Source organism: Podarcis gaigeae, assembly GCF_964106915.1.
Source record: "Podarcis gaigeae genome assembly, chromosome: 10".
NCBI classification, from domain to species: domain Eukaryota; kingdom Metazoa; phylum Chordata; class Lepidosauria; order Squamata; family Lacertidae; genus Podarcis; species Podarcis gaigeae.
The window spans coordinates 69,738,803-69,765,622 of record NC_139686.1 but is presented as its reverse complement, the minus strand read 5'-3'; the positions used below and the strand labels follow the sequence as shown (position 1 = coordinate 69,765,622).

Here is a 26,820-nt window from a genome sequence, read left to right as displayed (position 1 = left end):
AACTTGGGGACTTTAGTCACAACTAACTTTAGCTGGATTGGGACCAGCACCTGACCCAGTCATACTGTTAGCACTTTTCACAGATAAAGTATATGGCAAAAAGTGATAATGACTGAGTAAAATAGTGTACCAATTAATACAATTAATACTTCCACAGCCCTAATTTAAATGTGAATCAAGAAACCAATAGTATTAACAGCTGAGCAAAAATGTTTGAAGATATAATCCAAGCTCCATCACTCTCCATTACACTTTGAAAGCTTTCAATAAAATAACATTTGAACCTATCTACTGGGAAGGCACACCTCTCTCAGCCAACCACTGGAGCGATGAATCCCAGCCCGTCATGACACTAGAATGTCAGGAACTAAATTGTTAGAGAAAAAGTTGGTCATCTTTCTGTGATGCAATAAGCATAAACTGGTTATTCTGATTGTGAGACCATTTTAGCCAGGGGAAGAATCAACAGGACAAAAACATTTTACTTGGTAAGATTGTGGCAGGGAAATGAATGTAGTGCTGTCTGCCCTTAGAAACTTGCTATAATGAACCCTGTTTCTGAACGCCACCTGCTTACTGGGGAAAAAGGTGGGGGGTGAATAAGGCATTAGTTGCTAAAGCTGAAGCCCAAGTCAATTGCAATATGGCCCAATTCTCCCACAATGATAGGCCAACCATGGCTTGAATGAACAAACTTGTGGCTTCCCAGAGAAAAGATTGTTGCTGTGGTGCTCCTCCTTAAATCTTGCTGCTGCCGTGCTACTTAGGATCTAGTCATGGTTTGACTTAGCTTCACGTATGAACCTGAGTTTGTTCTTTGTCTCTCCCAATCCACAAACAGTAAACCAGGAACAAAACCTTGGTTACAACTTGTGGCTAGTCTGAAGCAAGACTAATACAATGCTAAACCAAGTCATGCCTTAGACCTGAGTAATTTAACAGCAGCAGGACTGCAGGAGGAGCACAGTCACTGCAATCTTCTCTTCAGGAACCCACACATTTGCTTGTTTACACCAAGTCATGGTTTGGCTTAGCGTTACAGGTGAATTGTGTTTATAACTGCAGAAGAACAACATATACTACAGTTCTGTAGTGTGCTTCAAAATGCAATTCAGCTTCACACCTTGCTTGCTGAAACACACACATCCTCTTCCATGGACAATGGGGCACAGAAATATCAGCAATTCAAAAGCAGTTTAAACCCCACATTCCCCCTTCCTGCATTTTACAACAGTACCCAGTGCATTCCTCTACCCTGCAGCTGACCTCAAACACATACCCTCTCCTGGAACTAGGAAGAGCTCCTTACTAAACTGAAATGCGCCATGCTGTGGAAAAACCAGCACTTTCCAAGATGAGGGTGGTGGTGATACAAGATGACGTTTTATACTCACTGAACAACTTCTACGTGGTCCAGAGCCCACTGATCATGGCCTGTGCCATTGTGGCGGGGCTGCCACCAGCGAAGGAGCACTCCCTTCATTCGTGCCTCCCTAAAGGGACAGACAGAGGAGGAGAAATTAGAGATGAGACAAGCAGACGTTTAGCATGCATGGGGGATTATCCTTGAAGAGTCACTGCTTGTGGTCCTTGGACATGACAATACTGCTCTCTCGCAGTCTTATCTGTATATCACGGTCTGTTCCAGGAGATGCAGAACAGAAAGTCTGAAATGTGTTTGGCAATAAACAACAAACAGGAAACAAAACTCATATGCATTGTTTGAACTACCATGTCCTTCCAGGCTATTTCAAGATTTATCAAGCTTAACAGCGTTCTGAAAAAAATATTTGAGGGTGGGGTGCATTTATGATATTAGCCTAAGGATGCCAAAGGCAGATGGTCCAATCCTATTAATGGACTTTTAGCTACATAAAGGTAAGGGACCCCTGACCATTAGGTCCACTCGTGGCCGACTCTGGGGTTGCGGCGCTCATCTTGATTTATTGGCCGAGGGAGCCGGCGTACAGCTTCCGGGTCATGTGGTCAGCATGACTAAGCTGCTTCTGGCGAACCAGAGCAGCGCACGGAAACACCGTTTACCTTCCCGCCGGAGCTGTACCTATTTATCTACTCGCCCTTTGACGTGCTTTCGAACTGCTAGGTTGGCAGGAGCTGGGACCAAGCAATGGGAGCTCAACCCGTTGCGGGGATTCGAACTGCCCACCTTCTGATTGGCAAGTCCTAGGCTCTGTGGTTTAACCCACAGCGCCACCCACGTCCCATGGACTTTTAGCTACAATGTCACAAAGCAGTGGTTTGAGGCAAAGGAGCTAAAATTAGCTGCGTCTTAGCAACTGTTATGATGTCAGGGGATTCCACATAATACAAGCCAGGATGGATGAGACTTGCAGGAGTGGCAAGTCACAAAATGTGTTTAATCCTTTCTGTACCCATCACTTTTTTCTCTGCAAACCCTTCCCTAGCATCCTTTCCCCAGTTGATTGGGAAATCTGATCTTGGAACCAGGTTGCAATTGCGGCTACTTCTTTGAAGAGGTCCCCAGACTCCTGCACACTGGAGACAAGTAACCAGCTGGGAACCTTGAATTTGCTGCTAAACCTCAAGTCTTAGGCTAAGTTTTATTTACTTGCCATAGAACTAGCAGCAGAGGCTTGTCCACTACTGCCCCACCAAGCCCAGTCAGTCCTCAGCCAGCTTGCACCTGCCTATTGCCTCACAAGCAGTCTAGCAGGTAGTGCTGGCTGTCAGCTTCCTCCTCAGTCTCAGTAGGAGGAGGATGGGGACAAAACCAGAATTAGGAAGCTCTGTCTGCCATTGGCTATGTCTCCATCTTCTCTTTTGGGCTCCCTGCTTTCCACCCTACCAGTTCCAAAGGGCAGCAGGCTCCACTGAGTATAAGTAACAAAGACCACCTTGAAATTGTAACAACATCTGTGGGGGAAATTGTCAAATTATTATATCATTGGAAAAGTCATGAGTGAATACAGACCACATAAATTTTCACTTTTAAACTATATAGGCTCAGAAAATAAAAGGTTTTTCTTTCACAGTTCATTTTTTTAAAAAAGATTTAGTTCTTTAATTACAAATGCTGGTGTCTCATAAATAACTTTTAATGGTCACATCCATCCCCCTCCAGGGCAAGACCCATTTCACTTTTCAGTGTCTGCCCCACCCACCCTGGTTTTTACTTTAATGTGTGGTTGGGTTTCTTTTGTATGGAATGTCTCCGGTAAGAGAGACTGGTAGTATTACTGGGTACTTACAGTGGTACATTGTAAGACACTCTTTGGGCTTGTATAAAGTCCTTTGGTTGATGTTGTGCAATGACTTGCCATGTAATCCCATTATTTACACTGTACTGGAGCAACACTGCTTTGTCCACTGTATTAGGATCACTTAGATTGGTGTTACAGCTGTCTGTTTGAGAAAGGCTTCCGATTTGCAAAACAAACATTATTTTGCTGGGGAGGAAAAACCATGAGAGGAGAGGTTAAAAGAAGAGAATAGAAATTACTTTACTGCATGATCTAACAGTTAAGAGTAAAACTACTAACAATAAAACTGACTCTTACAAGAGTTAAGATTCTTTGGGAGGGATTTCCATGTGGTGCCAAGGCAATTGTCCCAGCAGGGCAAGCATTTCAGATGGCCAGATGGAACAATCTGCCCCCTCTTCCACTACCTGCTCAGGGTAGTGAGGCAAGGAAAAGACACTTCAAGCTGGAAGGTGATATGTGTACATGTAGGTTCCCCTTTTCAGAAGCCTGACTGAATGCCTCTGTGTTGGAGGTGAGCTCATCTAGCCATAGCACCATTTGGTCTAGGCCAAATGAGTGGAGGGAACAACAGAACACAACTCATGTTGCAAAACAATCCCTGTAATTTTATTTCCTAAGCTTATTTTCATTCCACCTGTACCCCTAATATCACTGAATGCCACTGTGTTCAACACTAACTTTCTCACGCAAATCGAAAAATATGTATTTAAGATTCATGACAACACAAAATTACCTTGCTCGGGTCAAATCCAGGGGCTTAGTTACAGCTTGCCTTATCTGGCATCCGTTGAAATACAGAGAATCTCCATGTGCAAATGGTGCCAGCTGCCCACATCCGTTCCCTATAACCCCACCCTGGATAGTTTCCCAGTTTATTTCAGTTACTCTTGCAGATTCAAAATTATCTTTAATATAACTGGGAAGGTCGTGGCTGAAAACAGAGCAGTCATCCCCTGAAAAGGAATAAATAAAAATTACAATGCTGACAACACTGAGATACTCTAACGGATAATTTATGTTCCTGGTTAAGCAAAGCCTGTGCTTCAGGTTAAGTCCTTGAACTTGGGGCTGAGGGAAAGCGAAAGCTCTTGATGCTCGACTTGAAATATTACCCCAGAAGCGCAGCAAGCTCTTTCTCTCCCGACACTTTAAAACACTGAAAGTCACTTGTAAGTCCTCAGATACAGGGTCTTTTATTTGTAGACTGATTAAATTATAAACATTCATTGATTTTCAAATAACCTACGTTAAAAATGCCATATATTTTCTTTCCCAGTTTTAGCCCTATATAAAAAATAAATACATGGTGGTAGATCAAGCATCTTATTTCACACACATATTCAAGACTAGTTGCCATAATGCATCATACTTGTCTTGAGATTGTATTTTATCTAGTGATTTCGTCTTTGCCAGCTAAAACGACATCATTCACAGACATAACTTTTTCAGAGCAGAAAGAAGAAGAAGAGTTTGGATTTGATATCCCGCCTTTCACTCCCCTTCAGGAGTCTCAAAGCGGCTAACAACCTCCTTTCCCTTCCTACCCCACAACAAACACTCTGTGAGGTGAGTGGGGCTGAGAGACTTCACAGAAGTGTGACTGGCCCAAGGTCACCCAGCAGCTGCATGTGGAGGAGCGGAGACACGAACCCGGTTCCCCAGATTATGTGACTGCCGCTCTTAACCACTACACCACACTGGCTCTCTAGAAACACTATTGATAGGACACTGGTTATGTTTGCACATGTTGGGAATACAGATTAATGCTCTTTGGTAAATATGCTCTTTGGTAAATTCACTATCCTTAGTAAATGTTAATCCCAGACAGCCCTAGGAGTAAATGTTAATACAGTAAATGTTAATACAGACAGCCCTAGGAGTGCATTGTTCCCACCAGTCCGCTGAATGTGTAGCACCACATTTGAGAAACCCAGAACTAATTCCTCTGCATAGTATTTGTACAACCAATAATTGGGCGGTGGAAACCTTCACATTTTTCTCTCTCATTACTGATGGTATTTGGGCTATACACTGCCCAAACCACACCGAGGGACTTATCACTGTAGTTAACCAATCATTTAAATGGCAGTTCTCATGTAGCTAGTCTGGTGCTTTGATAGATTGTCATTGGAAGGCTGCACCCCTGCAGGACTGAATTTTTCCAATTCAAAATTGAAAACAGAAATGGCTTCCATAAATATGAACTGCAGGGCTATTTGAGTTTTAGGCACCCTGTCAGTAGCTGATGGCATGAAGGAGCAATGCCACTCACCTGACAGCAGGTAAGGGTAGGTGTCAGCATGGTGCAAACACATTGGCAGAATTACCAGATTGGTTCTGCTGACCTCCCCATCCCTCTCTTTCCTGGTAAGCAACAGCGGCTCAGGGGTCAGGAGATCAGGTGAGTGCTGCCTCCCTAGCACACTGTCTGCTATCGCAGCCTGTGATTTGTGCAAGCAAGTACACATTTTTTGGGAAGGGCTAGGTGGCGTACTATTATTGATAGGTGAAAGGTGGTCTCTGTATTCACATTTCCAAACTTTTCAGGCACCAGCCACACATTGCCTAGGAGTCTCAGCAGACTTCCTCTGAAGCATGGTGGATTCCAGACCCATTTTGCTGTGTAATATTGAGTTAGTTTCAATGGACTAGATTTAAACAACAATATTAATAATAAGGAACATGACACCTTGGTATCCTTCATCACAAATGCAAATGGCTCCGGTCGTACAGTATCCATGGCCGCCACAGAGTTTTGGGCAGGATTCTCCAATGTACACATGATCAATTGCCCAACTTTGCTTTTCTGGTTCTTCTCCTTTTTGTATCCACCGGAACTGAGTCGCACTGCAAATAAAATAGCCACCGTGAGCCGGAGAGGAATGGCTGGATTACGATGGGGAGACCAGAGTTCGAACTGTCAGCTAGGAAGCTCTCTGGGTCACCTTGGGCCAGCCCCTCTTTCCCTTTGCCTCACAGAGTTGTGAGGATGAAGTGGGGAGAGGGAGAACCATTAATACCACACTGAGCTCCTTGGAGGAAAGATGAGATAGAATTGTAACAAACAATACATCCTAACACAAAAAGTTTTATTGTAATATTGGCACACATTATAGGCATGTTAGACAATGGATAGAGGCTACCATGTGTATACACGCTGCAGCCTTGGGTGCTGTTTTACTGCCTTCTGTGTATTACAGTTACAACATTTGCTAGCCTCTGTTTCCAGGGGCTGTGGAAGATGCAGGGCATTAAAATCACAAACGTTATTTTGTCCAATATATCACAAGTAATGGAGCAGGGTGTCTGCTGAAGCACTGAACCTCCAAGACATTCTCTTGGAAACACTATGTATTTTTACTGTGGGGAAATATTTCCCCAATAATATTGATTATGTACCAGAGCGGAGAGAAAATAATGTTTTAAATTGCCTCTTCTTCTGCGCTCTCAACCAGTGCCAGCTAAGCAGATGATGTTTTATTGCAATGCAATAAGATGACCTTTCAGTAACCTACCTGGATGAGACATGATCTGGCAGCTGGACAGTTATTCTCTTCCAAGTGGAGCTGTTGACAGAGTTATAGATTGTAGCTTCATGGAACTGAAATGGGGAGCAGCCAACACTATTAGAAGACGATGGAAGACATTGTGTCTGGACAAGCTGCCATGAATCTGCCCTGAAAGAAGAAAAAGGAAATAATATTGTTACAGAAGCTGAAGAGAATAATAAAAAAGTCGAGTACCTACTAAATGTCATGGAATTGGGTGTATTTAAACAAATATTATCCTTAACAATATTCTTCCAAGTAGAGTTATAAACAGGCAAAGATTGAAGTCCTGTATTCTTTGCCCAGTTACAGATTTTCTTATCCTAATCCCATGATATAGGAACTTTGTCAGGAGCAGTGGAATAAATTTGGTAAGAACAGGGTCTCCATGTAGACTGGATGTTTTGGTTCAATAAGTTTCACAGGAACATTCATGACTTAAACCCTGAAGTGTCAAGTGAATTCCTGCAAATTCCACATTTCTAATTCCAGAATGTAGGGGCCAAGCTAGTTCCAAGGATCTTCTGATCGCATAGATAATTAATTAAGAAAAGTGGTCTAACAAGATACGTCAGATTCCAAAGAAATCTGCAATGATTAATTTAGGACAGCTTTAGCTACTCATTCTTTCTATATATTTATTGCATTCTTATGATGATGTTTGGATCTTATTTTATTTATTTACGATTCATTTGAATGTTTATGATCCACGCTTTCATACATATATCAAGATGTCATACAACATAAATATACAATAAAACCAATCAACCTGAATCTGAAAAACATAATTAAAAAATAATAATAAAACAGCAAAAGATACTGGATGGTTCCAAACAGTGATTTTACTGTTTAAGTATATGCTAATCTACTTGTATATTTTGGGCCTCTTGAACTGTGTGTCTGTATATAATTTAAATGTATAATATAAAATGATTTTTTAAAGAATTACTTCAAGTTTTCAAGCCCATTCCACAATATACCTCACTGTGGACATAGATTGTCAGGGAACTGACATCAGGACGAGAGGTGGAGGCAAGGCTCCCAAGCGATGCAGGAGAGGGGACCAGCAGGGGGGAAGGAATTCAGCGTAACACCGGTAGGAAAGGAGGGGAAATGGAGGATGCGGAGAGAGGTCTCCAAGACTCTTCACCCGAGACTAGTGGGGAGAGCGCGGGCACGCCTCTACCCTCCTCTTACTTGCGTAGAAGAGCTCCACGCAGGGAGAGTAGGACACTTGGCGTCAAACAGCTTTTATGCTGGAAGAGGTTCAAGAAATGCCCACTGACGGATTCTGCAAGTGACTGAACGGCCACGGAGTGTGGGCTGTCAGTCAAAGCATCTAGCCAAAACTGAAGGCAACTTACGCACAAGTAACCCCATACAACCATTACATAGATTTACCTAGCATCCTTGGTATATTCTAACATCACAGAATGGAGGTCTCCACAAGATGTTGCTTCACAGCCAACTACAATCTGAAACAAACACAATAGCAATTTAATTTTAACTAAAATTAAAGCAACATTCTTCCACCTTTGACGTTCTCTTTCTTTCCTTCTCCCTTGTCTGTTATAACCTTTTGCATGGTGAGCCAATGTTTACTAGCCAAATAGGCATCCTAAATTTTCATGAGCTTCAGTTAATTAACATCCTAGTAAAGGTAGTGCTGTTATAATGACATTCCACTTGTGAGGGGGAAAACTGGCTTTCTTCAGGGGAAAAGGTTGCCCCTGAAATAAATGGAGCGCAATAAAATATCCCTTTCCTCTAGTTGTTTCTAAAGCCTGGACAGTGCTCTTTGAATGGAAGTAGTATTTATGTATCAGTGTTATTGTCAGACACCCAATAAATTCTAATAAGCAATATGCAGTAAATATTTGATAGAAATCCGAACCAGGCATCTCACTTGACCCTGTCAGAATTTCTAGGCAAATCTGATGTCTATGGACTCAACATTTTACTTTGGAAGAACAGAAGCTTCTTACTTTAAACTGTATCATATATCCTGGTTGTATAATGAGTTCCCGAGAGGACAGGATATTGCTCGTCTGATCCTTCTTCTTATTTGGCCAGTAGAGATGAAATGATGGGTTGCCACAGAAGCCTGCAGTCCTGACGGCATTTGGGTAGAAACTCCAGTTTTCTTCATGGGAAATGCCTTCTATTAACAGCAATTAGACAAAATTAAGGAGAAGTTTCATAATGTTCCAATATGTACTAAATAGATAAAAGTATTTTTTTGGGGGGGGTTTATATTCATAATAGAATGATAAAATATTCCAAAAAGTGATAGGCAGACAGACAAGACATATATTGTTGGTGTTCTTTTAATCCTTCTCCCACCAGAGTTCTTTGACAAGGGGTGTGCATGTACAGTATTTTTTCCCCCATAATGGTGATGTACAGGGGGCTCCCAGATGGTCACACATGAAAATACTGACCAGATCCATGTATAACTTCAGAATGGTGGTGACCTCATGTGCCTTCAGTCTGTACACTGGATTTTATTAGATTTATCATTTTATGCCTGGCATTCAGGAAGCCACAGGGGAATGGCTAATTAACTTACACTGCCTCTGACCTTCCCAAAGGCATTAGGAAAAGTAGGGGTGGTGGCATATTCGCCACATTTAACCCTCTATGAATATCTAAGCTAGTGGTGGAGAACCTCCTTCCCACAGCCAAAGTAGGTTGGTAGGGGTCCTAATTTGGATTGTCATCAAATCATGTCCACCTGCCCCACACCTGACATGTGACATCAGGGATGGGGCAAGTAAAGATGCAGCTGAAAAAGAACGACCATAGCCTTCAGGGATGCTCTCAGTACCAATCAGCTGATTGGTGCTGACAACAAACCTCACAGGATCAGCTGTACTGTGGAATTCCCAATCGGGAGCGCCATAGTGTAGTTGATCCCTTCCCAAAGCGGGGATTGCTGGGATCAGCTCCATTACCCAGCTGCTGATTGGGTATTCCCTAGTGTAGCTAATCCCTGCTTCCAGAATTTAAGTTTCACCCCAGGTTCTTTCCTTTGAAGTTGGATCAACCAGTTGATTTCTAGGTGTCTAACTCTGTCCACCTGACAAAATGGCCCACATGGGTGGAGGAGCTCAGTCCCTACTCCCCACCCTCTTAGTCGTAGCATTTGCTGATCTTTGGTGCTCAGAACTATTTTGTTAAAACTATTCAATTTCAAAATATGGTGATAATATCTATATCTAGGAAGCTTCCTTTGCATTATTTTACAAGAGTAATATATATTTTATTATGATCAATTTATTTATTTTTTGAAAAAAAACTTATTTTAAAAGTCCCTGTGTCTTCTTTAAACAAAAATTCAAATATGGACTTGAAACTCCGTCAATCAACAAAACATAATGATGAAAAAAATGGTGACTTGCTCAACTCTTACCGTCATCAAATGTATCCACCAGTTGACTCGGATTGATCTCTGCTCCTCCAATCAGTACGTTATCCAGTGCCCACTGAGCCCGATCAAAGCCCGAGACCACAATTCCATTGTTAATTACAAATGGCTGCCACCAACGCAGGCGAGTTGTATTGGTCAGAGCATCTTCTGGGAGCAGGATGTAATCATGCCTGATGGAGATGTATTTCTGATAATCCATCTCATGCAGCAGTGTCCAAGATATTCCTACAGGACAAAGATTCAAGGTAAAGTAAGAACTAATCAATATCTGAGAACTCATGTTGAGACTGGATTCAAGTGGTCCACCATTATTCAGTGGGTGGCTTTGAACCAGTCATAACTATAGATGCCTGAAAATGGATATGATAATAGACGACAAACACTTCCCTACTAGCACCTTGATACTAAAGATTTTTCTAAGTGAGTTACTGATTAGAACTGTTGGTATAATGTCCATTTGATTAAGTGGTTGCATAATCTTTTTTGGCACTCTGAAGAAATCACATTTCGTTACTAATATTTTCTGAGGTAGAGTTTTGTTCATTAGGAATGTATAGGAGATTCACCATGTGCAATGTAAATATTACACTGACATATTAAGAGGAATGTAATTTGAGTGGTTAATGTGCATAAAAGCGGGCTACTGTGCACATTCACCAGGACTCTTAGAGAATGTGCATATAACCCAGGCATGGCCAAACTTAGTCCTCCAAATGTTTTGGGACTACAACTCCCATCATCCCTAGCTAACTGGACCAGTGGTCAGGGGTGATGGGAATTGTAGTCCCAAAACATCTGGAGGGCCAAGCTTGGTCATGCCTGACATAACCCTTCCATGAAGAGGTGTACACATTTCCCAGTCAATATACATTGTCAATATATGCACACCCCCCAAAGCCTGTTGTATGGAGATTATGTATGTTGACTTGGAAATGTGCACACCTCTTCATAAAAGGGTTATGTGCACATTCTCCATGCGTTCTGGTGAATGTGCACAATCACTCAACTTACATTCCCCTTAACATGTACATGGTATCAGGAGAGCAGCAGGTGGCTAGCTGTCAGATTAAATGTCAGTTGCCTCATAACGAAAATAAAGTGAGTTTAAAGAAGTTAGGTCCTGTTTATTTATAGAAGAGTTTCCAACAGAATATTTCTTGTGCAACAATGGGAGATTCTTAAGAATAAGCAGTTCCATTGTCTTCAACAAGACATGTAGTTAAAGGAGGAACAGTTCATCCAATTTCTTCTGAAATGCAGGAAAATATTGTTCAAGGACAAGAACGAGGGTATGAAAATATATTTCTGAACACCATACAATTTTATTCATCCAAATGGCATGGGAGACATCCAAAATATCTGGATTATCAGAGGAGTTTCAATAAACTAGAGTGCCTGTTTTCACTGGATTATATTGACATATAGCACAGATTTAAGATTTACTGTTATCCCTCCTCCCACACCACATTTTAGTGCCTGTGTGTCTGTGTTATCAGAACAAAAGGCAGAAAAGAGGCCATCTAGGCATACTGAATTAGGGGCTTGCTTTTGCAGCCAGTGATTTTAGATAACTATAACTTTCAGGTAACTGAATTTCAAGAGGAAGGGTTCTGCTCTGCTGCAAATCATACCTCTGTTTGGGGGCAATGTTCTTTTTTTGGATTTCCCCCCGAAACTGTACGGTGCTTAAATATAAGCAGAAATATTTATTAGACATCATTAAAATAGACCCTTGCCTCCATCTGTTGAATAATCCAGCAGAACTCCTTCCTTCCGACACGTTGGTCTGTGACATGTTGTCATGTTGTTTTCACTCCCAATTCTTCCCCAATATTGTAAAAATCTGAATGAAAAGACATTGGTGGGTAATCATAATAATTGTATGCTCCCAAGGAAATAGAAGACATTTCCCCGCATAAATGAAATTGAAACAAGCTCAGACAACATATACAAAACAAGGAAGAACCCTTAAATCAGTTGCATGGTGAGTATAAAATACATGCAGAATTGAAACTGTAATGAGTCTTTATTGCCTAATTAAATGACATCTGTATTTGAAGAGGGGTTGCTGGCCTGCAATATTGATAACTGGAGCTCTCAGGTCCTCAAATACAGTAGGAATCAACTAGTGAACACTTGTCCCTTGTATGGCTGGCCAAATACATTTTAATGCCTGAGGTGGATCAGCAAATGTCCCTACTTCTTCACTGGTTGACCTTTGGGCAGTCACTGACTCTCATCCTAAATTACTTCACAGGGGAATCAGCTAGATTGGTAAAGAAAAAGCGTTTTATATGCATGTTATATGTGATATAGTACTGTGACACCAGGTGGCGCTGTGGAGTCCCATCTTTCCCTACCAGATTTCCCTGTACAGTATTAGTTTGCAATGCGTTGAACTGAATCGCTTCTTTGATGTGTCCAGATCCAGCCAGGGTTACTAGGAGGGTAAAAATGTAAAAGGAGTGGGACTTATGTATGCCACTTTTAGCTCCTGGAAAACGAATGTGATACAACCTAAAATTACAAGAATTTGTAATTCTTGTAATGTAACTGTCATATATGTTATGAACAGTTCAAAATACTCCCCAAGCATGTAAAACGGATAGCTATGCAATGCATGGCACCTTCCTGTGTGCACACACATTTACAAGCATGTGCCATTCAAACAAGATTCATTCATTACCCCAGCTGAAGATTTAACTTATAGAGACTCTGGGGAGGAGCACAAACTCTTATAACTCACACTTTAAAAATAAACATGACAACCTTGTGCCCCAACCATATGCCTCAATCTTCTGCATGTTCAAAGAAACTTCACTATAAATCTTCCCCTCCCCCTTTCCTTCTGGCAGCTGTTAGGCACAGAAATATCTCCATGGATAAAGGAAACGTTCCAAACGGTCATTGAAACGGTGTTAGGGGAAACATTACGGGGTACTCTTTCGCCAGTGATATTTTTCTAGAAAAAGAGGTACTGAAATTCACCATGAACGCCTCCCTCGATCTCTTATTATGGCAATGGTGCCCACCTGAGAGGTGCCGGAACTGAGTTCTGGCTGAAGAAAAGCCCTGTCTTTAGCCCATTTTAGTACCTCATATGCAAGCTCAGTCTAGCTGCTTTAGTGAACAGCAGTTTTTGTACCACTCAATACAGCAGCTAAAAGGACTGTAGTTTACAAGAGGTATTTTCCACCTATTCTGACCCAGGACCCACTTTTAAATCAAGCACGGATTTGAGGATCCACTTCTTAATTCTTAATCCTAAAGCCATATATGTGCATTGTAGTAGTGCTCCTGTTGCAACTCATCTTGGATCAGGCCATGACCTACTAGTGGGTCCCAACAAATCAACGTCAATTATTTCCCCACCTTATCTCCCCTGCCTTTTCTTCCATATTACATTTTGTAGGCTTAAATCCTTCATACTGGTGACATACCAAACCTACTGATTTCAAGTGACTGAAAATGTATGCAGGATTGCAGCTGCTGACTATGTAGACATTTAAGAATGTGAATCATGCTTTGTGCAGTTGTGAAACTGTGGACGATAATAATTTAACGACTCTTTTTACGAAGGCCAGTGAATTGATTCTCTCGCTTACTCTTCCAAGTTCTGCCTTCCTTCCTGAGCTGACCCTGAGTGGGTGCTTTAAGGGTAAAAGGCTCATAGACCTTTGTCTGTTCCCACAGCCACTCAGTCTGCCGCTCTGTCATTAGTTAAACTTTCATTAAAATATATTAGCTATGTACAACTCTATTAAGTAACCTGACATACTTTGCACCTCGCAAATCCAAGTCTTGAGTGACAGCCTGTCTCACTGTAGTGCCTCCAAAATACAGCGCTGTGTCTTCTGCTAGAACCCCGCATTTCATGCAAGCAGTGCCGCCTTCCAGAGACATCCACAAATCCGGTCTAATTTCTTCGTTGTCAAAGCGCTCCTTCAGGAAAGTCTGTCAAAGGATTTTAACATTGGAGAAGCCAGTCACCAACTCAAATTTTAGTTGTAAAAAGAATAGACATTTAGCTTTTAGAAATATGTTTTTTTCACTCCTATAGTATGCCAAGAGTAATTTTACATGTAAAGTATATTTTGTTTGAACACAAGATTCATGTTTGCTTTAATCAGACAAAACATAAATAAAGGTATTGCATTTTTTAAATGTTTATTGGTACTTGCATGTGTAGATTAATTCTAGCACAGGCGCGTATTTAGTTTTTAAAATACTTTCTATCCTGCATATTCAGTACAGTCTGCACCAAAAGATATTTCGATTACCTTCAAAGTCTGAGTTAAGTAGCAGTTTGGACCAGAGAAACCTGGATCACAGACACATTGTTCTTTCAGACAGTCTCCATGGCCTCTGCAGTTGTCTACACAACCAGGTCCAAGATAGAAATTGTCAATGGCCCATTGCATATCAGAGTACTTCTGATAAAATCTAAACCGTACTGGGCTGAGTTAACACATAAACAGAGATAGAGAAAAATAAGCAAAAATCACAACACAAGTAATATGCATACAAAAACTTGAAGGCCATAAGACATGTCTCTCAACAGACAATACAAAATAATTTTGTATGCAGTTGGGTGTGTGTCCCTGCTTCCATTACTTGCCAACCTGGCCTACTCCCCACCCTCTCAAACCGCCCATCCCCTTGCCAACCCCCACCCTTTATACTTCATCCAACCACACAACCCCTCACATCTTGCCCAACCCCCTTCCTCTAATGGACCACCCAAACACCATCCCCTTACAGATCACCCAATCTGTGCTCCCCTCCCCCTCCAAACCACCTAAAGCTGTGCTACACAAAGTGGTTGTCCATGGACCGGTGTCAGTCCACGAGCCATCAGCTGCCAATCTACGGTGACTTCACCACAGCCAGGTTCAGGGTGATGTTTCAGGGACCAAGTATGGTATAGGTCCCTGGCACACTGGGAAAAAGTTGCCAGTCCACCACATCAGGTATCTTGAGAAGCACTGGCCTAAACCATGCTCCCCCTTCTTCCTACAGAACATCCAAACTGCACTCCTCCTCCTTTCAATACAACCTAAAACTTTCTCTCCTTTGGTCCCATCCCATGGTCACTAATGCCATTGCTGTGGGAAGCCAGAGTAAGAAGCATTGCAGGGACAAGACAAAGGGGTGATTACCCTTCCTCCCTGTAAATGGCAGAGGTGACAAGGGGAATGTGAGAAGACTTGCAAAGCCCACTCCATGCGATCCAATCTTCAACTTTCCAGCCTGCCTGTTTGCCCCTAGTTACATCCTCCTTGTCACTCCCTGGTCTTGGCCACCACTTGTTTGCTCAGCCAAACTGCGCACACCCCTTACAGCTTGCCCAAACCATGGTCCAGGCAAGCTGCAATGGAACAGGCAGGGCAGAGCAGCTCCCACCTCTTCAGCCTTTGATCTCCCAGGTTGTCCTGGCTGTTCCTCTGCAGCTTGTCTGGGCCAAACTGTTGCATGGCTCCCTGCCAGCTGTTCTGTCATCATGCTGCCGTTCCCATGGCCACTGCTGCATGATGACAGTCTTACAGTTTAATTATATGGAAAGATAGGAGACTGAAGATAAGTTATTACAGTTGAACAGGTTATGTAAATGAGGGATATATGGTTCTCATTCATATGAATTCTGAAATCAGTTTCCCAGTTTCCAAAATAATGGAAACTGTCTAGTCTTGCTTGTGGAACTACTAACTATATTGTTCCTTGTAATGGACGTCTTCATTCCAAATGAACTAGCAACATCAGCATGCATAGCACAGAACCGTGCTGCAACAGAGCCATCAAATCCTTAGCTTGATCAGTATTGCTTCTGTGTGGTATTTTGCTACTCTCACAGAAGGGAGGATATGTCTAGAAGACCGATATGGCCACTCTGATAACATCAGTAGCTCAGATATTATTTATACTTACTTTCCTACTAGGCTTTCAGGTAGACGGTAAGTTATTCTTTTCCATCCTTTTGTTGGAAAGAAGACAGATGGCTGTGAAACACTCCCAGAACATTTGGGGTCAGCAGGTAAGCACTGAGGTATTAGGTAGCTCCAACTCACTCCAAAGTCAGTAGAATATTGCACATGGACTTGGTTCTGGGCAATTTTTTCTGAGGTTTTACAGCCGACAGAAATCTAGTATAGTACATGTAAAAAGTGACACACATTTTCATTTCAGATATCGTTTTTTCCAGCAAGAAAAAATAATAGTGAGGTTTTCATGTAAATTTATAGCAGAGTATTATTATCTGTTAGACTGATTGGGGAAAATCAGAGGTGCACGAAGGATTGCCCAGAATGCTATTGCATGCCAATGAAAGGACAAAAAGAGAAACCTTGATCTTCTGACTTATCCAGTCAGTGTCTTATCAAGTTATCAGGCTTCCTTTCATGCTAGTCTCATTAATTATACAACTATCTGCTTAAGATACAGTGTTCTTGGTGTAGTTGCGCTCTGTCACTGTACCTGCAAGTGAGATTTTCCAGCTCAGTGATAAGCAAGCTGTAAAAGATCAGTTTCTTTGTGGAAGACAAGACCTGATTTTTGTAAGAGATTTACAACTATAGAGGCTGAGGGGAAAACTACATGTAGCACTATTAATGTTTTCGGGGGAGGCATCCTTAAACTGGCCACTTTTATTTTGAAAGTAAAGCAGCTACAGGGCTCTCTTTCTGAACCTACTCTCAGTCTGGATTGGCGTGCCATGCCAGTTCACTCCCAAAAATCATCTTTCTTTTTGCTGCTGAAGGTGCTACATTCAGAGTCAAATAGTAGTCAAGTGAGGGAGAGATTTTTAACAGGAAATTGGTGTGGGGCCCTGATCCAGATAAGGAGCATGTTAATGCCCAGTAAGGAAGAACCACCTGGCACCTACCAGCAAGAAACACAAAAACACATGGAAAGTGTTGGCACAACAGAATAAATTTAAATTGTTAAAAGGGTGTTAATCAGGGCTTTTTTCCCCTAGGGGGGAGCATCAGTTCTGGTGAGTTCCAGCTGAAAAAAAGCCCTGGTGTTAATGTAAATCTCTGAAGGCTTTAGAAAGCGGTCTTTACCTTGAACTGCATAATCCAGTTCTCTGTAGGAGTTAAATCATGGGTGATAGCATAAACTTCTCTGCCATCATGGCTACCACACATCATGACGCCATCAGGAGACTCGCAGAATCTTTCAATTGAACAGTCGTCATGGAACAGCCAGTGCTCATTCACTGAAGAAAATAATATTCATACCAATGTTTTAAAACTGCAGTATTTGATAATTAAAAATACTGATGGTGTTAAGTGCTGAAAACAGTTACTGGATTATTAAATCATTATTGGGTTATAATAGAAGAATGATTTGTTTCATTCTAATGTAGAAACACTATTCTCATACATTATTGCAACACTTTAAAAAAAATTTATGGCTTTACCTATGCCTTGTTCTACAGTTATCATTTTTTTTTTTGGCAGCACTTCTCTTTCTTTTTAACCACTGCATGGGTGGAGGAAATTCAATGGCTGAAACTTTTCCTACTATTGAATTGCCATGTTGGGAAATGCTTCTCCGGGTAAATTCATGCTTGTCACAGAGAAGAAAAAATAATACCATGGACAACACTGGTTTTCGTCCTACCTGTTGTTCTGTCTTCCATGAACATATCAAAAGCAATCCTTCCGGTGGGTCCTGCGTCTGCAGGAGAGCGTTCATGTTGCGGCAGTGGCGCACTGCTAAATGTGTCCAACATCACAGTCCTCTGATCAGCTGACCCTGATATCAGCACATTGTCAATAGCCCAGTCACTCTGATCCAGACCATCATGCTTGGGCTGCCACCAGCGAAAACGGGTCCCCACCTCTTGGGCACCAGGAGGAAGGAGAATGTTCACAAAGCTAAAAAAGCAGCAAGAGAGAGCCTGTGAAAATTTACACTGAAAACTTGAGAATTACCCAAAGATCAGAAGTACAGTTAAATGACTCTATATAGGTCTACAGTGTTTGTTTGGGTGATGATTACCTGTAAGGTCAATGCTCCTCTTAGGATAAACATTACAACATTTTACTTGTTGGATTGCCATAATGAAGATTTAAATCCTGGGTTAGCATTCATTGAAGTACAGGGGATCCATCTAAACTCCCCCCCCCTCCTGCACCCCACTGACACTCTTTGACATACAGGAATTCTACATCCTTATGCATAGTGCTTTCTTATGTAAATGTAGTTATATAGTTATTATTATTCAAATTTACATGACAATGGGTTTTTTATCAGTTATAATAAATCCTTTGTTTTGCTGTCACAAAGGGAAAGGAATGTTTCAACCAATCAGTTGGTTGCAAATGGCATGAAAACCAGATATGCAGTTATGCAGAATGACAGCATGTCCCACTGAGATGAATAAGAGTGATTAGTAGCACCTTTGCTGGGGAGCCTTTGCAAACCTGATGGCCTCCACATGTTTCGGACTGCAACTCTCATCAGCTCTCAGGACTGTGCTGGCAGGAGCTGATGGGAGCTGCATTCTCAGAACATACTGAGGGCACCTGATTTATGAAAGCACCCATAGGTTATGGCAACTCCCTAATGTTTCTCTACCACAATATATAGAGAGGAATGTTCAGTTAGCTCCACCTAATTATAAAGTCTGCATAACAGTCGTTAAAAAGGTCATCAAACAAGGATTGGAGGAGGTAGATTTGCAACAAAATCTTACTACAGGTGGAGGTACATGTTCCCCGATAAATCAGGGCATTACATCTATGTCCCAGATACCTTGATATCTGTCTACCTTATCGGTTGCGTCGCATAGATTCACATTTGTTAGAGCCAGATTTAATGCGTTCCCCTCAAATGTGCTGAGCAATAGATTTTCTAACGGTAAAACCTCTGTTTTATGCACATGTGACAACAAATCAATAGAATCCCTTTATCATATCTTGTTTAATTGTCCTTTATATATTGTTCCCCGATCAAGGATTCTGAGTTGAATCATTTTGGAAACTGTTGCTAAACCACCTGAATTACATATAGCCTATCTACTCCAGGACATTGACTCTTATAGAACATTACAGGTTGCCAGATTCCTGAATTCAGTTCTTTCATATAAAAGACTTCATGGAATGCTGCATGACTATTAAAAATCTAGTAAACTCTATCCACCATCTTTATATTCAAGGCCACAATACGGTACATCTAGAGATTGTATGTAATGTGATGGAGATTATGCGTTGAAATATTTTAGTTGATATTTTAGAATGTAAAATGCTATTTTATTTATTGATTGGTTTTACCTTGTGGGCTTATAGCCGAATAAAGTATTATCTATCTATCTATCTATCTATCTATCTATCTATCTATCTATCTACCTACCTACCTACCTATCTATCTTCATAACAGTCACTAAGAATCCTTTAGCATCTGCACATACCTTGCCAAGAGTCATAATGGACAACAAAGCACCAAAACGCAATAAAGCAGTTTGTTTATCCACAAGCATGTGAAGTTGACTGTGAAAATAAGGGAATGACCTTAAACATCCATCTTCATGAGGGTTGAAAAATGGTAAGAAGAGGGCAATGGCAAGTTGCAAGCAGTGGCAGACCTGGGGCTTTCAGCAGTGCCCTGTGCAATGCCCAAATTCGGCAGCCCTCCCACACCTCTTGCCTTCCATTGTGCGTCATTATTACGGCACCCTCTCGGCTTCGTGCCTAGTGCAGACGAACTGATAGCACCCCCCCTAAATCTGCCTCTCCTGCCACACACATTCTCTTGTTTAATCTGCTGGTAATACACTATAAAGCCTTCTACATATGGTTAATTTCAGGGTCCCTCAGGGGTCAGCAAACTTTTTCAGCAGCGGGCCGGTCCACTGTCCCTCAGACATTGTGGGTTGCTGGACTATATTTTGGGGGGAAATGAATGAATTCCTATGCCCCGCAAATAACCCAGAGATGCATTTTAAATAAAAGCACACATTCTACTCATATAAAAACATTCCTGGACCGTCTGCGGGGCCGGATTTAGAAGGCAATTGGGCCAGATCCGACCCCCAGGCCTTAGTTTGCCTACCCATGCTCTGTTATCCATCCTGTTAAAGAGTGGGTAGACATAGCAGACAACGCAGCAATTTCTCCAAAGCAGCTCTTTATTTGTAAGCTGGAACAGAACTGAACTGAAGGGTTCAGTCAGCCTGCTTATATAGAGCTCCAGTGCAACGTAACTGTAACAACTTTCTGTAACTATCCAATCACTGAACGTCACTTTCGATTCCTTATCTGCATATGTGGACCGGAACTATCTACAGCATCCCCCTGCTGGTCCAGGGTGATAACCTCAGTACATAACACCCCCTACTGAAACAAAGAAGCTCTCAGAGCTTCCGAGAGAGGGGCGTGAGGAGGAAAACACTACAGGGAATGACCATTTTGCATGTGACCAAGACACATGCGACCATCGAGACACACACACACACACACACACACACACACACACACACACTGCTTTTAGACCCAGAAGAAGGTGGAATCTGGCAGGAACAGGGGTGGAACAGGCTTATACACATTCCGCTGATGAATGCAATGACCCGAAACGCAACCAACAGGGAGTTGCCTGTATTTATAATCAAAACAAGTTTTGCATGAGCAACAGGAATATACTTATTACCCAGGCTTGCTGAACTGGTCATAAAAAATGTCCATTAGGAGGGTCCATGTGATGCCACCATTCACAGAGTACTCCAGGAGAACTCCTTGGTTACGACTGTTGGGAGTTATCAGACATCCGTACATGAAATAGAACTGGATGAATTCTGCATTAGTTAAGTTTAGATCCACTGTAACTAGCAAGCGGCTGCAAGCCTTGAAAAAGAAAAAGAAACCATTATGGCTGCAAAGGAAATAATGACAACAATAACAGCTATATGATTTATTTCCCACTTCAAAATAATAACAACCCAAAACTACTTTTTTAAAAAACAACAACAACAACAACACAACACAAAACCAATTAGTGTTTTCATGGAGCAGGCCCAGAATCCAAAAACATCACACTCCCAAATGGGAGGGCATTTATGTTGTAGCCCAGTAGCAGAAATTGCACTGAAAAGTGGATTGTCTCTTCAGCATTAGAATCTACTGCACTGTAAACAACAACCCAGTGCCCAATACAGAGTTCTCTCCTCCCATAAACATGTCTTTTGCTCTCTCTGAATCCTAAATCACATAACCAAATAACCCTTTAAGTGTAAAATGGCAATGGCTGTCAGTTAGAAATATATAAACACAGATAGAATCATAGAATCATAGAATGATAGAGTTGGAAGAGACCACAAGGGCCATCGAGTCCAACCCCCTGCCAAGCAGGAAACACCATCAGAGCACTCCTGACATATGGTTGTCAAGCCTCTGCTTAAAGACCTCCAAAGAAGGAGACTCCACCACACTCCTTGGCAGCAAATTCCACTGTCAAACAGCTCTTATTGTCAGGAAGTTCTTCCTAGTGTTTAGGTGGAATCTTCTTTCTTGTAGTTTGGAACCATTGCTCCGTGTCCGCTTCTCTGGAGCAGCAGAAAACAACCTTTCTCCCTCCTCTATGTGACATCCTTTTATATATTTGAACATGGCTATCATATCACCCCTTAACCTCCTCTTCTCCAGGCTAAACATGCCCAGCTCCCTTAGCCGTTCCTCCTAAGGCATCGTTTCCAGGCCTTTGACCATTTTGGTTGCCCTCCTCTGGACACATTCCAGTTTGAACTGTGGTGCCCAGAACTGGACACAGTACTCCAGGTGAGATCTGACCAGAGCAGAATACAGTAGCACTATTACTTCCCTTGATCTAGATGCTATACTCTTAGTGATACATCTAAAATAATTATTTTATCACAAATGGTTGCACTGTGCTTCTAAAATGGTTTGTCTGGAACTCAGTAGTAAATAGTAAATATGTTTAAGATGGGAATAGCTTTGTGTAAGATATATTTCCAAAAGATTATTATTATTATTTGCATGGACACATAGGAACAAGTCTGCAAAAATGCCTATTTAGCTTTGTAGTGAAAAGAACTGCCAGGAGTTTAAATTTTGTGAGCTTGTACGATTTAAAAATTCTACTTTGAGGCCTTCACTAGCAACATGCATTAAAAATTGTTACAAATAAAATGCTTGCTTGTTTGGACCAGTGATACTAGTTTAGAACAGGTCTGTTCACCCAACAGGATTCCTCTTCCTCCCGCATGCTCCATGCCACCTAAATATGCTCAGAAGATTTGGGGAAACTCCAAGAACAGGTTTAGGAGATGCAAAGACCATGCAGCAGGAGGAGAGGGGGGAGGGAAAGTCTGGTTGAATGACTAGACCTCACTTCTGTGTGCCTATAATACTCAGCACTACACTAAATCCCACCCCTCTATTTCCAAGTTGTTTGTAACTCCAAGGTTCTGCTTTCAAATTGCTTCTCTTTGGGGTATATTTCAGAATTATAAAAAAAAGCTCAGTACAGCAGGTACCAACCCCGCTAAAATGAAGTGCCATTCCAGAAGCTACAGCTCCACAGACAGTGCTCAGTTTCCCACCATTTACGGTTAGCCAATTCTGATTGGAAGGGGCACGGTTGAAGTTGTCTTTAAGCTGAGTGGGAAGAGGTATCTCTGGCTCATCACAGTACAGTCCACCCCAGTTTTCATCACACCTGTAAGTGATAGCAAAAAAAGAGAATTTAGCTGGTTAGGCACTCTGCATTCAATGATTTCTTCAGAATGCTTTTGATCCATTCTACAGCATTAGGAGTTCCCTTGCCTCATCTACAAGCATGGTTGGAGAACTCACACAACTCTCTCTTTCTGTACTTTAAACATGAAACACTAATTATGTGAAGTCTAATTCATAACGATACTATAATAATATTATAAATTGCCTTAATTCATAACAATACATTGCAGGAAAAATTCGCTATTTTCAAGGCTCTTGGTTTTAATATTACTCAGTTTACTTACTTTCAGATAGCTATAACTAACAAACACAGTATATAAAGTCTAAGCAAATAGTTTTAGGGCAGCCAGCAGTTTCTAGATGGAGTAGCACACAGATGCCTTCCTCCTCCCAATGACAGTACCTCCCAAATACCAATGGGCACAGTGGCGTAGCATGGGGGGTGCAGGGGGGCCGGCCGCACCGGGCGCAACATCTTGGGGGGGGCGCGCTCGCCGCCTCCGGAGTCGCCAAAGAGCCTCGGGCGCAGGCTGTAGCAGAGCCCCATGTCTCGCGGAAACGACGAGCTGTGCGCGCGTCCGGGCTGAAGGCGTCCGGCAGGCAGCGGCTCTCAGCGCTCGCCGCGGTCCCCGCACATCAGGGCCACGAAGGGTGCGCCAGGCAGCCCCTCCTCACAGCCCCGCCGCTGCAGCTGCTGGGCCATGTTGCATTTTCCTCGCCTCTCTGCCCTCCTCCTCCTCTGGGCAAGCGGCGTCGTTTGGGCAGCAGCGCCAGCGACAACTCGCCTCAGATCACCTGACACGGACCCGCCGCCCCCGCCGTGGCTACCTTACCGTAAATACCCCAGCCCAGGCAGCAGCAAGAAGAAGCTGGCAGCGGCGGCAGGTTAGGGGTTAGGGGCGCAAATGACTTGCCTTGCCCCGGGTGCTGACAACCCACGCTACGCCGGTGAATGAGCATTTGCTTAAATCCCTCCAGATGCACCCAGTTCCTTATTTTCCTTCTCACGTTGCCATTAGGATCCCTTGCCGAATTTTGGTCCCCTTTCTAGAGACTCCATTTTTGCTTCCCTGACGCAAGTTCACAAAGGTAGTAAAGCGGAAGGAGTAATATTCCTTCCACACGCAGCAAAACAGGCATCCCTTACAAAATGGTGACATGGGCCACTGATTAGGCTGGTCCTGGCTCACTTTCCTTCTTTAAAAAAACAAAAACTAAACTAAAAAAAGAAAGAAAGATAAATTGTATTCAGAGAAAAAACAAATCCCTTTTCTTACTTGCTTATTTTAAACCACAAGCTAGAATCCTAATTAGAATCCACATCAATGTCTAGGATTGGCAGGTTTGATCTGAAGTTTCAGAGCTTCAGCTCCTTTCTCAAGGTCTTGACATGAATTAGTACATGCTCAAGGTAAGGGGACAGAATCTAGTGGGGGGGAGGCTTAAGTTCTGCCCAGCTTGAGACCTTTTCTTCTTTGCTCTCCCCACTCCATGTCTACCATACTCCATCTCTGAGGCACCAAATACAACCAGACTCCTCCCTCAAGCTGCCAAGTGCCATCTTCTGCCCCTATCAGGGGCCATTAGGCTCTACCCCTTCCCACCAGGCTCCTTACTCTAATGCATGAGTTACCAGGCCACTCCTCCCCATGTCTTATAGTCTGACAACCCTGGCACCGTCTCTCTGAAAAGAGCGCATGTCAGGATGCTGTCAGCGGCTCCCGGCTCGTTGCCCAGGAAGGTATAAAGACAAGGAAAAGTTTCTTACAGTACTTTGTAATTTCAGTCTTTACAGAGAGAGGCTATAGAACCCAGCCTCTTGGATAATGGTGTTGTCCCCAGTGAATCTCCACCCCCCATCTCTCCCACTTCCTCATTCGTCATCATCACCACCTCCTCCTCTACGGGTGCCACTAAGTGCCTTCTGCCTTTGAGCTCTTTGCTCTCCTACTTTTAATAATAATAATTTTCTACCCATCGTTCTACCCAGACACTGAGGTCCAGCACCGAGGGCCTTCTGGCGGTTCCCTCACTGCGAGAAGCCAAGTTACAGGGAACCAGGCAGAGGGCCTTCTCGGTAGTGGCGCCCGCCCTGTGGAACGCCCTCCCACCAGATGTCAAAGAGAACAACAACTACCAGACTTTTAGAAGACATCTGAAGGCAGCCCTGTTTAGGGAAGCTTTTAATGTTTGATGTATCACAGTATTTTAATATTCTTTTGGAAGCCGCCCAGAGTGGCTGGGGAAACCCAGCTAGATGGGCGGGGTATAAATAATAAATTATGATGATGATGATGATGATGATGATTATCTATGCTGCCGTCCTCTTCCTCCTCCCTGGGTGGGTCAGGATGGGGAGGCGTTCTGCATCATTCCTCCTCCTCCTCCTCCTCTGCCCTGTCCCTGACAGCGCCATACTTACATGCAATTCCCTTGAGTGCACCTCCCATGTCCACTGCACATGTCTATACAGCCATCACCTATGTAGACGTTGTCTATGGCCCATGTCTGCTGCTTGTCAAATGGAGCCGGCTGGTGCCAGCGGAAACGGGTTGCCTGGGACCTTTGAGAAAGGTGGAGAGATATGAAACAAATGCTTCTAGAGCCAAAGGAAGAGACTTATTGCCCATCCACACCTCCGCTTGGGCCGTGCTTTCTCTTTTTTTATAATAAGTTTTGCAATTTTTTATTCAACACAATCATCATTGTCGCCAAAAGAGTATGCAAGTCCCAAACTTCCCTCAACTTCCTCTTCTTATTCCTTAGATATTTGCTTCTCCTGCCTATTTTATTCTACCTTAATTCTGCATTCTTTTAGCTAAATATTATTACATTCTTATCATTTTTATACCATCTTTTTTCAAATTACCTCTTACACTTTGTTATATTTCCAATTATTACATCTTAACTTTTATACTTGTTTTCTCAGTTGTAAGTGTTTACTCAAACCCTGCTAGTGAGTCCACTTCTTTACAGTGTTTCTGTAAATACACCATATACAGTACTTCCCAGTCCTTTTTAAAGGCTCTATTGTCCTTGTCTCTAAGTTTTCAGTGAGCTTCGCCATTTCAGCGTATTCCATCATTTTTGCTTGCTGTTCTTCTTTCGTTGGTGTCTTGTCTTCTTTCCATTTTTGGGCTAGTAATATCCTAGCTGCTGTTGTAGCATACATAGTTTCTTCCACTCTTTTGGCAAGTCTTGACATATAATGACTAGCAAAAAAGCTTCTGGTCTTTTAACAAAGGTTGTCTGAAACATTTTTTTCATTTCATTATAAATCAATTCCCAATAGCTTTTGATTACTTTACAATTCCACCACATGTGATAAAACGTGCCTTCTTGCCCCGTGCCTTCTAGATAGGGGTCTGTGCGGTTCTGCGTTTGCCCCACAGCTTTCCCATGGAAAACACACTCTTTACCGTTGAATCGGAATCATCAGCAATCAATGGAAAACCTGATTGCTGATGGCTCCGATTCAGTGGGAAGCCACAGATTTTCCTGGGGTGAAGGCGATGGAGCTAGTGAGTGTGTGGATGAGCCGTTAGTCAGCTTCATCTTTAGAGAACTCCGTTTACCAACCAACTGAATGCATGCTTGAAAAAACTGATCAGTAGATGGCAGCATTAAACTTCAAGCTAAGCTTGTATTTTCAAGTGAAAGATACAACTGTTAAACAAATTTCAGTCTTTTTATTTATTTATTGCATTGCTATCCCACACCTAAGAAATTACTGAGGTGGCAGAGAAGCATTTGCTGGGGAAAAGATAATCCTGGAGGTAAAGAGAAAAGTTTTGATAATGCTATATTTAAAAATGTAGGCCACACTGACAGCAGTCACGAAATTAAAAGACGCCTGCTTCTTGGGAGAAAAGCAATGACAAACCTAGACAGCATCTTAAAAA

General features: G+C 42.4%; 1 protein-coding gene across 4 annotated transcripts in view; it reads right to left on the bottom strand.

Moving 5' to 3' along the window:
- The window catches only part of RELN (reelin), a 311,282-nt gene that overhangs the window by 8,943 nt on the left and 275,519 nt on the right, over positions 1-26,820 (bottom strand). For all 4 annotated transcript variants that reach the window (XM_083701222.1, XM_083701221.1, XM_083701223.1 and 1 more), the window contains 17 exons: positions 25,341-25,481; positions 22,721-22,898; positions 20,874-21,067; positions 17,847-18,103; positions 17,285-17,439; positions 16,149-16,363; positions 14,504-14,681; positions 14,002-14,177; positions 11,960-12,066; positions 10,206-10,448; positions 8,779-8,954; positions 8,195-8,268; positions 6,761-6,922; positions 5,935-6,092; positions 3,979-4,198; positions 3,231-3,428; positions 1,395-1,493 (listed from right to left, as the gene is read on the bottom strand). In XM_083701222.1, coding sequence (XP_083557348.1) covers positions 1,395-1,493; positions 3,231-3,428; positions 3,979-4,198; positions 5,935-6,092; positions 6,761-6,922; positions 8,195-8,268; positions 8,779-8,954; positions 10,206-10,448; positions 11,960-12,066; positions 14,002-14,177; positions 14,504-14,681; positions 16,149-16,363; positions 17,285-17,439; positions 17,847-18,103; positions 20,874-21,067; positions 22,721-22,898; positions 25,341-25,481 — 2,931 coding nt within the window. The remainder of the gene's footprint in view (positions 1-1,394; positions 1,494-3,230; positions 3,429-3,978; positions 4,199-5,934; positions 6,093-6,760; positions 6,923-8,194; positions 8,269-8,778; positions 8,955-10,205; positions 10,449-11,959; positions 12,067-14,001; positions 14,178-14,503; positions 14,682-16,148; positions 16,364-17,284; positions 17,440-17,846; positions 18,104-20,873; positions 21,068-22,720; positions 22,899-25,340; positions 25,482-26,820) is intronic.